The sequence below is a fragment of the Haliaeetus albicilla genome, chromosome Z (genome assembly GCF_947461875.1).
Source record: "Haliaeetus albicilla chromosome Z, bHalAlb1.1, whole genome shotgun sequence".
NCBI lineage: Eukaryota > Metazoa > Chordata > Aves > Accipitriformes > Accipitridae > Haliaeetus > Haliaeetus albicilla.
Window position 1 is genome coordinate 60,439,870 of NC_091516.1, and position 13,444 is coordinate 60,453,313.

The 13,444-nt window shown below is 40.1% G+C and overlaps 1 protein-coding gene across 3 annotated transcripts in view; it reads left to right on the forward strand.

The window, feature by feature from the left end:
* SVEP1 (sushi, von Willebrand factor type A, EGF and pentraxin domain containing 1) overlaps window positions 1-13,444 on the forward strand; it is a 128,153-nt gene that overhangs the window by 36,762 nt on the left and 77,947 nt on the right. For all 3 annotated transcript variants that reach the window (XM_069776420.1, XM_069776421.1, XM_069776422.1), the window contains exons 4-5: window positions 9,597-9,755; window positions 10,002-10,181. In XM_069776420.1, the coding sequence (XP_069632521.1) occupies window positions 9,597-9,755; window positions 10,002-10,181 (339 nt within the window). The remainder of the gene's footprint in view (window positions 1-9,596; window positions 9,756-10,001; window positions 10,182-13,444) is intronic.

A 13,444-nucleotide genomic window follows, 5' to 3' on the forward strand; every position in this document is an offset into this window, starting at 1 on the left:
AAGCTTGGGGTGCATGCTTTGTCAACTTCTAAACTCAAATCCATTATTTTGGTTAAAATTACCTTTGAGGAATCCCAGGAGAAGGTGATCTGGTGAGTTAGCTGTGTAACATGACAGTCTTGGTCCCTGCTTCTGGCAGAAAGTGTAGGCTATGCTGAGCAAGCGCTGGCTGATTTGTGGTGATTTCAGCATGTCCCAAGAGTTGCAGGCAGTGGAGTAGATTCCAACTTCTGTCCAGTTTCCTCTGGGTGTAGCACATCAGGAGTTGTTAAGGAATCAATTTTTTTTCCCTAGCACCAGCTCAGACTTCTCTCTTTCCAAGTAGTTTCTCTTTCCAGTTGTGGATAAAGGAGGACTATTTCTTGCTTTCCAGTGTGTGCGTCTAGCTCACGCAGAAGTTAACCAAGCAGCATATAGTACAGCCCAGATGGAGCTTTTTTGCTCTTCTGATGCCATCACTTGGGATTTGGTCTAGGGATAATTTTGGCCCTTTGGGCATCTAGTAGCTGCTTATTAGTCCATCCTGTTAGGGAGGTGATGGATCGGTGGATTTGTTGGTACAATGAGGAGTAAAGGAAAAGTAAGAAAAAGTATGGAATGACTTTGCTCTCTGCATCTGATTTGAATCCCACTCTGCAAATGTGTCCTTTTCCTTGCCCTCCCTTTTCCTTCTTGACCCAGAACCCTTTCTGTCAGATGAAAGGAAGAGTAATTTGATAAGTGGTACGATGGTTGGACCAGGCCTAGAGAAAACGGGGCTTCCAGTGCCTTCAGACAAGACAGATACTAGATCTCTGAAAAAGGTATTTGCTTATCTGTGTGTAGCACAAACTAAACAAAATTTTGGGGTTCTTTTTAATGGAATTTGCTTTACTTCAGCCTGTCTGTATTTTTTTACAGTTACATAAAAGCAAAAATATAACTTCGCAGCAAGTATATTAAAAAGGCAAATAAGTGCACCTAGGACAGGATGGTGATGTTCCTTTTCAGTGTTTATCTATTTAAATAGCAGGAAGCTATCCAGAGATCCAGGGCACTTAGAACAGTACTATTTAGAGTAGGATGTGCTGTCACATCAGCAGTGATCAAGATTTACTGAGGAATGTGTGTCTGTGATTATGGTGAAGACCACGTCCAGAGAACCCTACTATATAGTAGTTCTGCTCTGAGCAAAGCAATTTCAGAATTGATTTGATTTCCCCTTTTAAGTAAGGGTCTGATTGTGTGTGAAATTTTGGACACAAAACCTTCACTTGCACAGAAATATATTCATAAATAATCTCTATTTGCATGGCAAACTTTACACAGTTAATTAAGTTAATTTCCCAGAAAGATCTTTTTGTAGTTTTGGAATTTGTTGTACACTTTTAGCATGATACATTTTAGAAATATGCAGGAGCATGAGGACATAAACCAGTATCCAAGCTCTAAAAATCAAAAGTGCTGGCATGAGCTAATATCCATAGCTAATAGGCATGTTAATGTTTGCTTTGGGTGCTTCCTCCAAATGTATCATCAAGGCTAGATTTGATGTCTATGCAAACAGCAAATCTCTAAACACTGTCTAAAATGCCACTGAGATTTAAACCAAAAAAGCTTCATTTCAATACATGAATGCCATTTCTGTGTACACAAATTTCACAAGTTGTCAGGATGTATCTTGTGAACTTGTATCTTGAATGAAGCATGGGTAGGGTCTTTTTAAGTTACAGTACAGCACATGGAATCAGGATTTTCTTTTTTTTTATTCCTGAGTAAGCCATATGCTTTGAGACAAAGAGAGAAGTTACCTTCCATAAAAGTGTATATAGTAGTCTTTATTTTTATGATTGTAAAAGATTTAAAATACTTTTCAAAGCTCTGTGTCCTTGCAACACTCGTGTGGTTCAAGTATCAATCTGTTTAAGGCACTCTCCATGTTTTAAACGTACAATAGTTGGTCTGCTTTTTAAAAAAGTTTTAAAACTGGGCATAAATGGATTTTCTGTATATTCGCAGTACTGCTACTATTACTGAGCAGAATATTTTGCAGTCAGAATCATTGCGTAGCAGTAATCCTATCTAAATGTACTGGCCCCAAGCCTACCCAGGAGTGCTCAGCACAGTTGTGGCTCACAGCCAGACCTCCCTGTGGAAGAAGGTCCTTGTAGGCGTCCTAACTTTTACAAGCTGTAATAGCTCTTGGGCTTATATTCTTCAGCAGGCAGATTGTTCTCCACACTGTGTATGCTTGGAGTACTGAGATGGGATGTTCACCCAAGGAACTGCATCTCCTTCCAGGCAATTTTCCAGTTCTTCTGCCCCATGGGAGAGGATCCAAGATTCTCGTTTTTATCATGAACAAATTATTTTCTGCTGAAAGTTTGTTATGACTGTTAGAAGTGCTTAAAGCTCTAGAGCTAGATCATCTCAGAGTCATTCTAAATGCTGCAGACTATTTGGTAGAGGAGTATTGCAGTTTTGATCTCTGTAAACTCAATTAAAAGGTTTGAGAACCCCTCCCTATGTATCAGGTATAAGTGCTATCAGGTAAGAAGCTAAACTTCTTACATGTTTCAGCCTGCTCCCTCCAGTGAGAAGAAATTTGTAAATGTGATAAAGAGACGGAGCAAAATACATCAAATAGGAACAGAGAAGACATCTAGCTTGTTAAATTGCTAATCATGTTGCTGTGAGAAGGATGCTTAAGGAATATTGACAAAGAGCAGATGGATGAGCAGGTTCACTGCTGTCTGAAATTAATACAGAGCGCATGCTGGGGTTAACAGGAGATATTAAAGAGCTGGAGAACATGCTGAGTCTTAGCAGAAATCCTTCCCTGATCCCTACACTTAAAGGCAAGCTCAAGGTTTTCTTTTGCAGTCTTGTTGTACAAGTCATACATGTCAAATGTTTAACTAAAGCCACTTCCTTGCGTACTTTTTGTAATCCTAGCATGCTCCTGGCTCATGGGTTTTTTTATGGCACCATACATGTTGCAAACTGCAAAAAGGTGGATTACAGTACCTGCCAAAGATTTAGATTTTTTTCTCCTTAGCTTTCCAAAGACATTTCATGGGCACAAAGTGCCTGTTCTGACAAACCTACTGTATAGGAGATTTAAAAAAAAAACACTTTCCCAAATTTAAATGTGATAACAAAAGCTGTAACTTCTGGATGCAGTCTCTACAGTAGCGACCCAGGGCGTGGAAAGTCTTTGAGAAGCAGACTTAAATATCTTCATGTGCAGGTCCAGTGAGGTGCATTTCAGAGGCCAGAGTAATCTGTTTTTTCTGCTGGCCCAAGCTGAGCATTTATTGGCTTGTGAACACCAGGAGAGAAACCAACAACCATGGTTCGTTGTTTGGTTTAGTAGAATAGACTTGAAACTTACAGAATCCTGGGGCACATTGGTGCCCCACATTTGCAGAATAGAACAGTTAGAGCAACAGCCAAGACATATCACTGCGGAATACATGGAGAGGGCAGGGAACTGGGGAGTTTCATGAAATCGTGGCTTCAATCAGTATGCCTCCCATGTTATTCCTGTTCTTCCCTTAAAGACGCCACTCATGAACTGTGCAGCAGCAGCAGAATAGCTTTTGGAGGCAGGAGGGAGAGTTAGGCAGTACTACATGCTAGTACTGCAAGACATCCTAAACTCTTTGTCTGCTGTAGCAGTAGGCAGGAAAGTGTCAGGAAGTCTCTGGCTGCTTGGTGTGGAATGGGGATCTCCATTTTCTCTGTGACACCATGCATTAGCCTTGTAAAACATATTTTATTTGGCAGGCAGGCCATTGTCACAGGGAATACATAACAGCCCCTTCTTCCTAGTGCTTCTTCTAATAGGGGGTGCGCCTGGCCCTTCGGCAAATCTGATCGTGTAGTACCTTGTCAGGATGAGAGGTGCAAATGTCAGGGTAGAAAAATGTAGCACATAATAATGTACTGTTACTTCTTTGTACTTCCTTCCTTGTGAAAGTTTTTACTTCTATTTAGTAAAATAACTAAGCTTTATAGTCAGGCCCACTCATGGTGGCAAATTTAAAATGACTGATGGCAAACACAGCTACCACAGTAGTTGTTTCACACACACAAAGGCCAGGGTGACATATTTTCTAATTTTTTTATTTTTATTTTTATGCTGTTGCCAAGGCACAAGAATCTTAGATGAAGCAAAGCAGTGGGAGAGAAAGCCCACACCTTCAGGCTGTAGTTCTCCTCCAAGGGCGTAAATGTGAGTTAATTTGAGGTTTTGGTTGTCCTGTTGTGATCTATAATTCAAAGTAGTTCTAGGCACACACTATATCTTCCACATAACTTCCAACAAATGACTAAAAGTACAAGACGGCATATGCTAGGTTGAATGCCGATGTATGTTCAGTAAATAGGTATTCATGGTATACTCTGATTCCGGGACAGATTCACCACTTCATTATGTTGAATGCATGTCCATGTACTCAGTGTCATAAAAGTAATTACAGTAGCATAAAACCAGTTTGATTATATGGAAACTAGGCTTGCTTTCCTCATTTAAAAAGTTTGGGGATTGAATTATAAAGACTATTTCTGTATTTGTGATTTGTATCAAGATGTCATTTCATTTAGGCTTTACATGTATGCGGAAAAATGAGAATTAGAGACTACAATCATCACAAGAGCAGTGTACAAATAGAGCTCAGGTTGATGCAGGAGAGAGCAGGATATTGCCTAGCTGATTCCTGCCATATCCTGCAAAAGATAAACCTTTAATCGGATCCTTCATTAGCATAAAGTGTGGAAAGAACAGCTCATGCCAGGGATTACTTAGTAAATGTAGTTAGTGAGAGAAATTATATATTGAAGAAAATACAAAATCCCTCAAATTAAGCTTTGAAATACATGGAGTTTGAATGTCCTCTCTCTTACACTGGGATAAATGGAGAATAATTCCATTTCAGTGACTTAGATACACTAGTGTAGTTGGAGAGGAAACTGAGCTTTCCTGCTCTCCCAGGATTTTAAAAGATTTAAATTTCTAAGGTAGAATTGTTTGTTTGTAATATTTGTACTCATACATTCTGAGGAAGAATTGTGACCCTGTGTCACAGACTAGAATCCTTTGACACATGATCTCTACCTGTTTAAATCCAGACTGGAGTCTTCCTGCCATTGTGTGGGTTCAATAATGGTTGGCTTAACTTTGCCAGTGGCTTTAGTATTTGCAGTTTAAAAAAAGCCAAACTGGATAATATGTGTTAAGTGTTTGATGAATCTCTGAAATATACCTGGTTTTATGTTGTTACTTTTACGGTGTTAAATTCTTCTTGCTTGAAGATTAAAATATCAAATTTGTCATTATTGTAGGCAGGCAGAGCTGAAGAATTCCTGCTGAACTTGGAAGTCTGTCCTTCGATTTCCTGGTGGACCTTCCTAACTTTCCATGTCCATTGTTCAGCTTCAGGCAATGACTTGACATATGGTTATGCTGTCAATACGTATGCATTGACTGCAGTGTTTTTATGTCTACCCCATGGGTCTTTGTTTCTAGCAAGCCTGTGTCATATTTCCCTTTTAGTGATTTCTTTTCTATGCACAACTTTTTTTTTTTTTTGATAGATAAAGGAGTAAAAAAAATGTATTCATTTGGTGGCCTAAGAAGTCATCCAGCCCTGTAGTGTTCAAAACCAGAAGAAACATGCTGGATTTTGTTACATTTTTTCAGTTAGTTGTATAACCTAGGAGAGTATAACTGAGGAAGAAAATGCAGGAGGCATGCTGAAGTAAGCATGCATTATTTCCTTGTATTTCTGATCAGAAGGTTATTGCACTGTCATTACCACAGACAATAGAATCTGAATGTGCATCATTGGTGAATATCTACCATTTTATGAAAGCAGGTTGATGACAATTTCAGTGTGAGCCATCTTTGTGTGCTTGGGGAGCTTGCGGCCTGTGCTTGTTTGAGTTAGCACACTAATCTCTGCTTCTAAATATCCTTTCATTCCTGTAACAAAGAGGTAATCCTTCAGTGTAACTCAGTATTCACTATTCTGGTCTCAAGATGAGAATTACATTAAACAAAAAGCATTTCTTTGCTCATCCCCTTGCCTCTGGGCAAAGAACAACATGGTTCACATATAGGCAGTAGTTAAATCTTTTGTTGAGAAGATCATACATACAGATGTACACATAAGTGTCCTCTCTGTTTAAAGGCTGATACTGTTAAAATGGTTTCCCCGTTTAAAAATTCTTGCCTTTTTTGTCATTCTTGGCAGCGCTGGATTGATGCTTATTTACACTGGGGTTCATTCACACACTGTTTTGAGCCTTTTTATACCATCACATTGTTGGCAAGGGGAAGCAAGCCTTGAAAAAAAGTTTAAATTGTTTGTACAGATTAGCGCTGGAGAGGATGATCTCTCCCTGCAGTCAGTTTTTGCAGGTATAGGGGGCATGTCAGTGAGTGCAGACTGGTGACTAGAATGCAGTGAAAATCTGGCACTGCGTGATTCTTGGAAGAGACCCCAGAGAGACATCGGTATGATCAGTTGTGGATGGGGCCACGTGTGCTCTTCAGATGTGCTTGCCCCTTGAGTTCTCTCTTGCCTCTGAATGCATCCGTGTGTGTAGACTTGGGCCATGCTGTAGTGCTGTCTGGAGCAGGAGGAGATGGGTCTGCCATCTAGCTGGGTCAGGTATGGACAAGTCAAGTCTGCAGCAGATGGCTGAAGCTCTGCTCTTCCACAGCTGATTTTGGATGGTTTTAACCTAAGCTGTCGCCAGGCTAACCTCTACGGCTGTCATGGAAATGCACAGAGGTCAGCATGCTTATGCTCCATTCTTAAACCATCTCTTGGCATCACAGGATAGACTGTGTGACCTCACACACTTGGAAATAGCTCTGTAACCAAGTGTTAACTTGTGGAAATTTTGAATGTAACTTGTGTGGATTTTCATAGCTGAATACATCTAGGGAAGATGTGGAGTCAATGAGCAGTTCAGGGACTCAGTCTTGGAGAAAATTCTACATAAAAACCAAGATAAGATGTAGTTCGACTTTTTAGAAAGGCAGTGGGAAGCATTTGAAGCATACAAAAAGAATCAGGCCATTTGGGGTACTTGCCTTTCCCAGTAGAGACATTAATAACAGTTTTAACAGTATTACCTACCTCTTGCTGCTTCACTGGAAAGAGCAAATTGTAAGTGTAATTTCAGAATGAACCATTTTTGTTGAAGCCAGACTGATTCAAAGCCCTAAGCAAATTGCTTGGTTTGTTGTTAAAAATGCCCGTCATAGAATAGGTGATTATTTTTATCCCATAGTTCTCAAAACAGAAACAGGAAAGAGCTGCTGCTTCTTCATCTAAGGTGCGGTTGCAAGAAAGAGAGAAGTTAGGTTGTTTTTTTGTTGTTTTGCTGGGTTTTTTAATGATATACTTCTTTTAGATGTTGTTTTATATGCCACACATAGAACAGAAGAGACTAATTTACTTTTGCTGGCACATGGAGGGCAGCTTTGTCATACAGCAGGTCCCTGTGGTGCTTAACTTGCACTCTCCTGCATCCTTTTGGGTGCACTTTATCACTTTGTGCTGGATACCAATTAGTTTTAACAAGGATGCACAGAGACTTCTGCAAAGTGCCAGAGAGAAATATTTCAGAGTAATACCTCTGATACTGGGCCAGTTTGGGGGTGGTCATCTGAAGCATGAGAGATATTTCAGAGACCAAATGTCCAAGGAGGGGATTTCTGCACAGAAGAAGGGCAAAGAAGCAGTAACAGTCCAAGAGGAATATCTTGGGTGGGAAGAGCAGGTGAACGATAGGAAAGGGATTTTTTTTGCAAATGCTTTTCTGAAAGTCCCAAAACAATAATGAAGAATTCCCAGCTCTAATTCTGACTGGATTTTTCTGCCCTTACTTCTTCCTGAAATGCTTTGATTGGTACTTACATCCTTTACTGCTTAGGCATTTTCATTGTCTTTTTAAAAGTGTGTTTAAAATACAGATTTGTGAAGCCAATTTACAGCACCCAAAATCTCCACTTAACTGCTAGCCACTCGGTTGCTTTCTTCAAAATAAAACTGCAAATTTTTCTGAAAAGGAAACAAAAATATTCTATCTGGAAACTATTCAAAAGACTGTACTCCTTCTGGAAAGAGGAAATGCTAACTGTTCATATAAGTTGATTTTTTAAGGTGTAATCCATAAAATTTGGCTTATGAAAGTCAGTTCTCCCATGACAGATGAGGAATAAGAAAGCTGGGGTTTCTTTTGCATTTGTTTTTTGGTTTGGTTATTTTTTTTCCCCCAGTTGCTTAGAAAGCAGGAAGTTGTTTTCATTAAGAGGACAAGAGTCAGAGTATCTTAGCATCTAACTTAGAACAAACAGAGCTGGTCCAATATCTGCCAAAGAAAAGACTGATACTGCCACAATCTGTGAACTCCAGGAAATATACCTCAATAGGAGAGATTTGCTCCAGAAGCAGAGCACACCTGACGATGTAAGAAGGAAGGCACTTGAGGATGTTTATGGTTGTACGGTTCCCTATACCATCCAGAGCTGCATCAGATGGTACAAAATGTGCTGAGGGGAGGAAATCAAAGGCTGACTTGCAGTCTGCAATAGAAAGTGTGGCCATTAGGAAAATATGTAGACAGTGAAATTAATGAAATGAGAGCTTTTTTGGCTGGGTTTCAGTGTTAATATTACCTGAACTTTACATCAGGAGGTATGTTTTTCAGCACAAGTATCTTTGAGCTCTGTTTCAAGTAGTAATCTAAGCAATCCATACTTCACTTTATCAGCATCTGTTGATTAGTCATTCCATTGTTTCTCACACCATCCTTGTGAAATAAATAAAGGTAATTATGGTGGTTTCTTTAAGAATAGAATTCAAGGCAGAGAGAGGTGAGACTCAGACTTACCCAACCAATCTGAAGCTCTCAGGTGAGAGGTGCCTTTTACCTATGCATTTTCCCTGCCTCTGAAGACATCTCCTAAATCTCTTTAAGGCTTGTGCATGTAGATGCACAAAGTTAAAAATATTAAATGGGATATAAATGAGTGAAAAAGCTTCAGGGAGCAGTTGCTTTGATTAATTGCTTCATTGTTTGTGGTTCATACATTTTAGCAAGTATAGTGTGTGGATCATATATAATCATAATGTGTAAATCAAGGGCAGGGTTTTTTGTTAGCTTGTGTTAGCTTGTTACTAAGAACTTGTATGCATTAAGCTTTGTTGTAGTTTTGAATGGCAAGGATTTTGTCTGAACTAATTTTTTATACCTCTAAATCAAGAATGTCTTTGTGAGGTCAGCACAGGTTTTATCAGTGAAAATCTGTTGTGTCTTCTGGGACTGGCCTTCTTTTCAAGAAGATTAATTATGGACTTAATTTCAGTCCCCAGGCAGTCACTGGAGACACCTCCACCAAGTTTGGTGGGCTTTAGTTCACCCCTGTAAGAACTCTACAGCACTTTAAGTGGAGAATGCTCCTGCCCTAAGTGACACTGGATGTATGAGGTAGAAAAAAATAATGTAAAAAAGTAAAGCAAAACACCTGAAAAATTATGCTAGCTGTGAAAGGTGCATATCCTGAAGTCTTTTCTGTCGTGTTTTCTTTTGCTCAACAGCTTGTCCACCAGGAACATACAAGCCTGAAGGTTCACCAGGTGGAATCAGCACTTGCACCTCATGTCCCGATGAGAATCATACTTCTCCACCAGGAAGTACCTCCATTGAGGATTGTACATGCCAGGAGGGTTATCATGCTGTAGGACAAACCTGTGAAGGTAAGTGTTTCCATCCAAGAACAGAATACCCCTGGAATGCACAATGCAGTGCTGGGACAATTTTGTTATTTGTGTTTGCACTGTGAAGGACATGTCAAATTGCATGCAAGATTTTCTGTGTCATTCCAAAAGATGAAAAGTACCAAGATGCAAGTCCAGTTGGAAATGAAAAAAATTGTTTTCCTTCAGAAGCCTATTGCAATCCAGCTAGCATAATAACTCTGTTGTCATTGTTTAATTACTTAGTTGTTCACTGCCCTGAACTGAAGCCCCCTGAAAATGGTTACTTTGTCCAGAATGTCTGCAACAATTACTTTAATGCTGCCTGTGGCATCCGATGCAAAGCAGGATTTGATCTCGTGGGAAGCAGCATCCGGCTTTGTCAGCCCAATGGCCGGTGGTCGGGATCAGAGGCTACTTGCAGAGGTATGGGTGTTGTGTGTTTGAAAAGTCTTTTTCTGTTGGATTAGTTTGTTCTGAACAGTGGTTTTCTCTGCTCAGTACATAGCTGGGCGTGCAGATCTGATCCTGTTAGCTCATGGGTGAAAGAATGTTCCAAAGGTAAACTCCCATTCCAATCACTCCATTTCTCTCTTTCCTAAAATGGAAGGAAGACATCTACAATAGAAAATGCAGAGCAATATTTGCTAGGTAGACAGTCTTTTGCAAGGGAATCTACACTCTCCTTCCTTAAACCTCTCTCTACCCAATTTCTATGATTTTTTTTATCTATATTATGTAAATCCAGCAAACCTACCAAGTAGTGAAATACATAACAAGGCCTTGCTGCATGGGTATTTTAGAATATCCACCAGACTCCTGGCATAGATGGACATTGGCATTAGGAGACGTTAACCATGGAAGAATTACATTTTGCTTTCTTAACAGTTCCTTCTTATGAAAAACAGGAAAGCTTGGGCCTTGAGCATAGTCTTCAGAAGAATTTTGAGTGGAGTTTTACTAGGAAACAACTGGCAGTGTCCTAGAAGTTGACTGTAAGAGAATGTCAGCTGAAAAAGAAATAACCAGAAGGTGTGATAGGGGGGAGACATGGGAAAGAGCATCCTGGAAAACATTATTTCTGGAGCTCTTTCAAGTACATAGGAGCACAGTTTTGTTTTGTTATCACTCATCTCTGCTTGAGGTTGGGTTCTTGATGATTTAGGTGAGCAGCATCCCCATGTAGCCCTGTCTGGTATGTCTTCCAAGGAGGGCCTGAAAAAAACAGGTAGCAGCCCTCATCTCAACAGCCACATGTTGCAGTTCAACATGTTTAACTTGAGTTGAATGCACTTGACATTAGTATGCTGCAGTGGAAGCTAGTAAATAAGAAGTCATCAGCTCCTTCTGTAACTTGCTCTGGCACTGAGTTCAGGGAGAGAGTTAGGGTAGATCCTTGGATGCATTAGCACTTTATACCACTACAGCAAACACTGCAGCTCTTAAAGGAACAGCAAGGCATGGCTCTGAAAGGAGGGATCTGAGCTAGAGATGAGTTCCTCAGGACATTCTTATATAGCAGTCCACTTCTGCTTATGTTGCAGGACTTTCTTCAGATAATCCTGGAAAACTTAGTCTTCCTTTATAGCTTCCAGTGACAGAAGGCAGGAAGCTTTCAATAGAAAATAAATTGCTGGCCAGTACCATAAGGGTATCTTGAGAAGCTAGACTTAGAGCTATTGACTTCCCAGCAGTCAAAACATAAACTGAAGATGCATGCTTCTTCAGGTAGACTGGGATAGTGGGAAAGAGCACCTGCCTGTCAAAGCTTCTGTCACACAGTAGCTTCCAGTGCAAAAAATTTGGGGAAAGCTGCAGTCAGCCACAAAGAAAGGATCCTTCATCTTCACTGTCTGTAGAGAAGTGGAAGATTGTAGTACTTGGAAAACTTTCTGGAGCATTAAAAATATTCACCTATTGCGTGTTGGTGCATGATCTTCCTTTAACAGGGAATTTGTCTGGAAGTTGGGGGAAAAGTCTGCCTTGAGATACTGTCTTGATGCTGAATTAATATCCTTCGAAGCATTGAAAGGATATATTTGTGCTTTTTTTGTGCCATTCTCCACCATACTGAAGACTTGAATTAAAAAAAAAAATTTAAAAATCCTACCTTTACATGTGCTGGATCTGCTAGTCTCAATTTACTCAGACTATGAAAGGGAGCAAGATCAAAGGCACAGTTTATAGCTGTCTTGTTAATCCCAGGAGTATTTTATCACATAAATTAGGAAGGGAGAGTGAAGGAAAATCCCTTTGCACTGGTTTGGATTTTGACATTAAGTACTCCTTAGCTGTTCTGCTAGCTAAAATCTGCTGTGGTGTTGGAAAGTGATTAATGCAGTCATGTTATGCAATTAACAGTGACCCATGAAAAAAACAACTACAAAGCATGTATTTAATCCAGAAAAATGTATTAGGAGAAAACCCAGAGCAAGCAGAATATACCATTGTTGTTGTTTTCACTGGCTTTATGGAAATATTTCTTAGTCATGGAAAATGCCTTATTGACAACAGGATGGTTTTGTGTTTAATGCATGGAGCCAGGATAACACAGGCTCAGTTACAGGTTTCTGCCAGAACCATACTGAGACACTGAGTAAGCGTGAACGGTGAAACACTGAGAAAGCAGGAGCACTACAGCTATACAGTCCTTCCAGAAGAGGTGGCTAGACTTACCAGGTAGATGAAGGGAGTGCCTTCTCTGTAGGTGCATTAACATTGCTGAGAGCCTCTTCAATGCTCTTCATTCAGGCTTTCTCAGTAATGCTGTAGAATTTGGTAGCATTTGCTTGCTTTTACCACAGATTGGGTATTAAAGGCTTCCATAGAAACCTTAAAAGAGAAAGCCTATTCACTTCTGTGTAAAGCATGTGTGATTCAGCTGTAAAAATGTCTTTCTTACTCACTCTACTACAGTTAAGATACAGCATATTAGGAAGCTGCTCTGAAGCTCAGAGTGCATCTTGCAAGATGGACATTTCAGGATCTTTTTAACACTCTTAAATGCACTTCCTAGAGGATGCCTGTGTATACAAAAGCACAAGAGGAATAGTACCTTCAGAGAGTAAATATGAGACAGTGGTAATGCAAAGATATATCAGGTGCATTTGAATGGCTTTTTTTCTTTCTTTTTTTCCTATCCATATCCATGGGTTTTGCTACAGGCTTTTTTCCAATCAGGTGCCACTATAGCTGCTTTCAAAAAAGACATTATTTAACATGTGTTTTTTGTAGCATTGAGGGGCTTGTAGTTATTGGCATTTATACAGCTGGCTTTCATTTGAAAGAGTGCTCAGGGTATCTGTCCATTTATTAGTTTGAGGGTGATCTGTTCAGTCTGTGTGTCCACTTGTAGGCGTGTTCTGTCTCATTGGTGTGCAGAGTAAACAATTACTGGGAAAAGGAGAGAAAGTTGCCAGGTTGGCTTACTTTCAAGTGCATTTGGAGAGGAGCTCATGGTTTGCTTTGTACCTGGTGGCAGCGATGATGGGTTCGTTAGTAAAATTGCCATCCCAAACCACAGTGGAGAAGTCATCCAGATCTCTGAAGCCACCCATCACCAGACCTTGCCTTCCTGCCAGCAAGGGCAACAGAAGCTGTGGAGAACAATCCAGGGAGAACAGAGTTTAGGGAGCCCCAGTGTTCTTGATTATATTTTTGAGCAGTTACAATGTTTGCCCTTCTGTGTT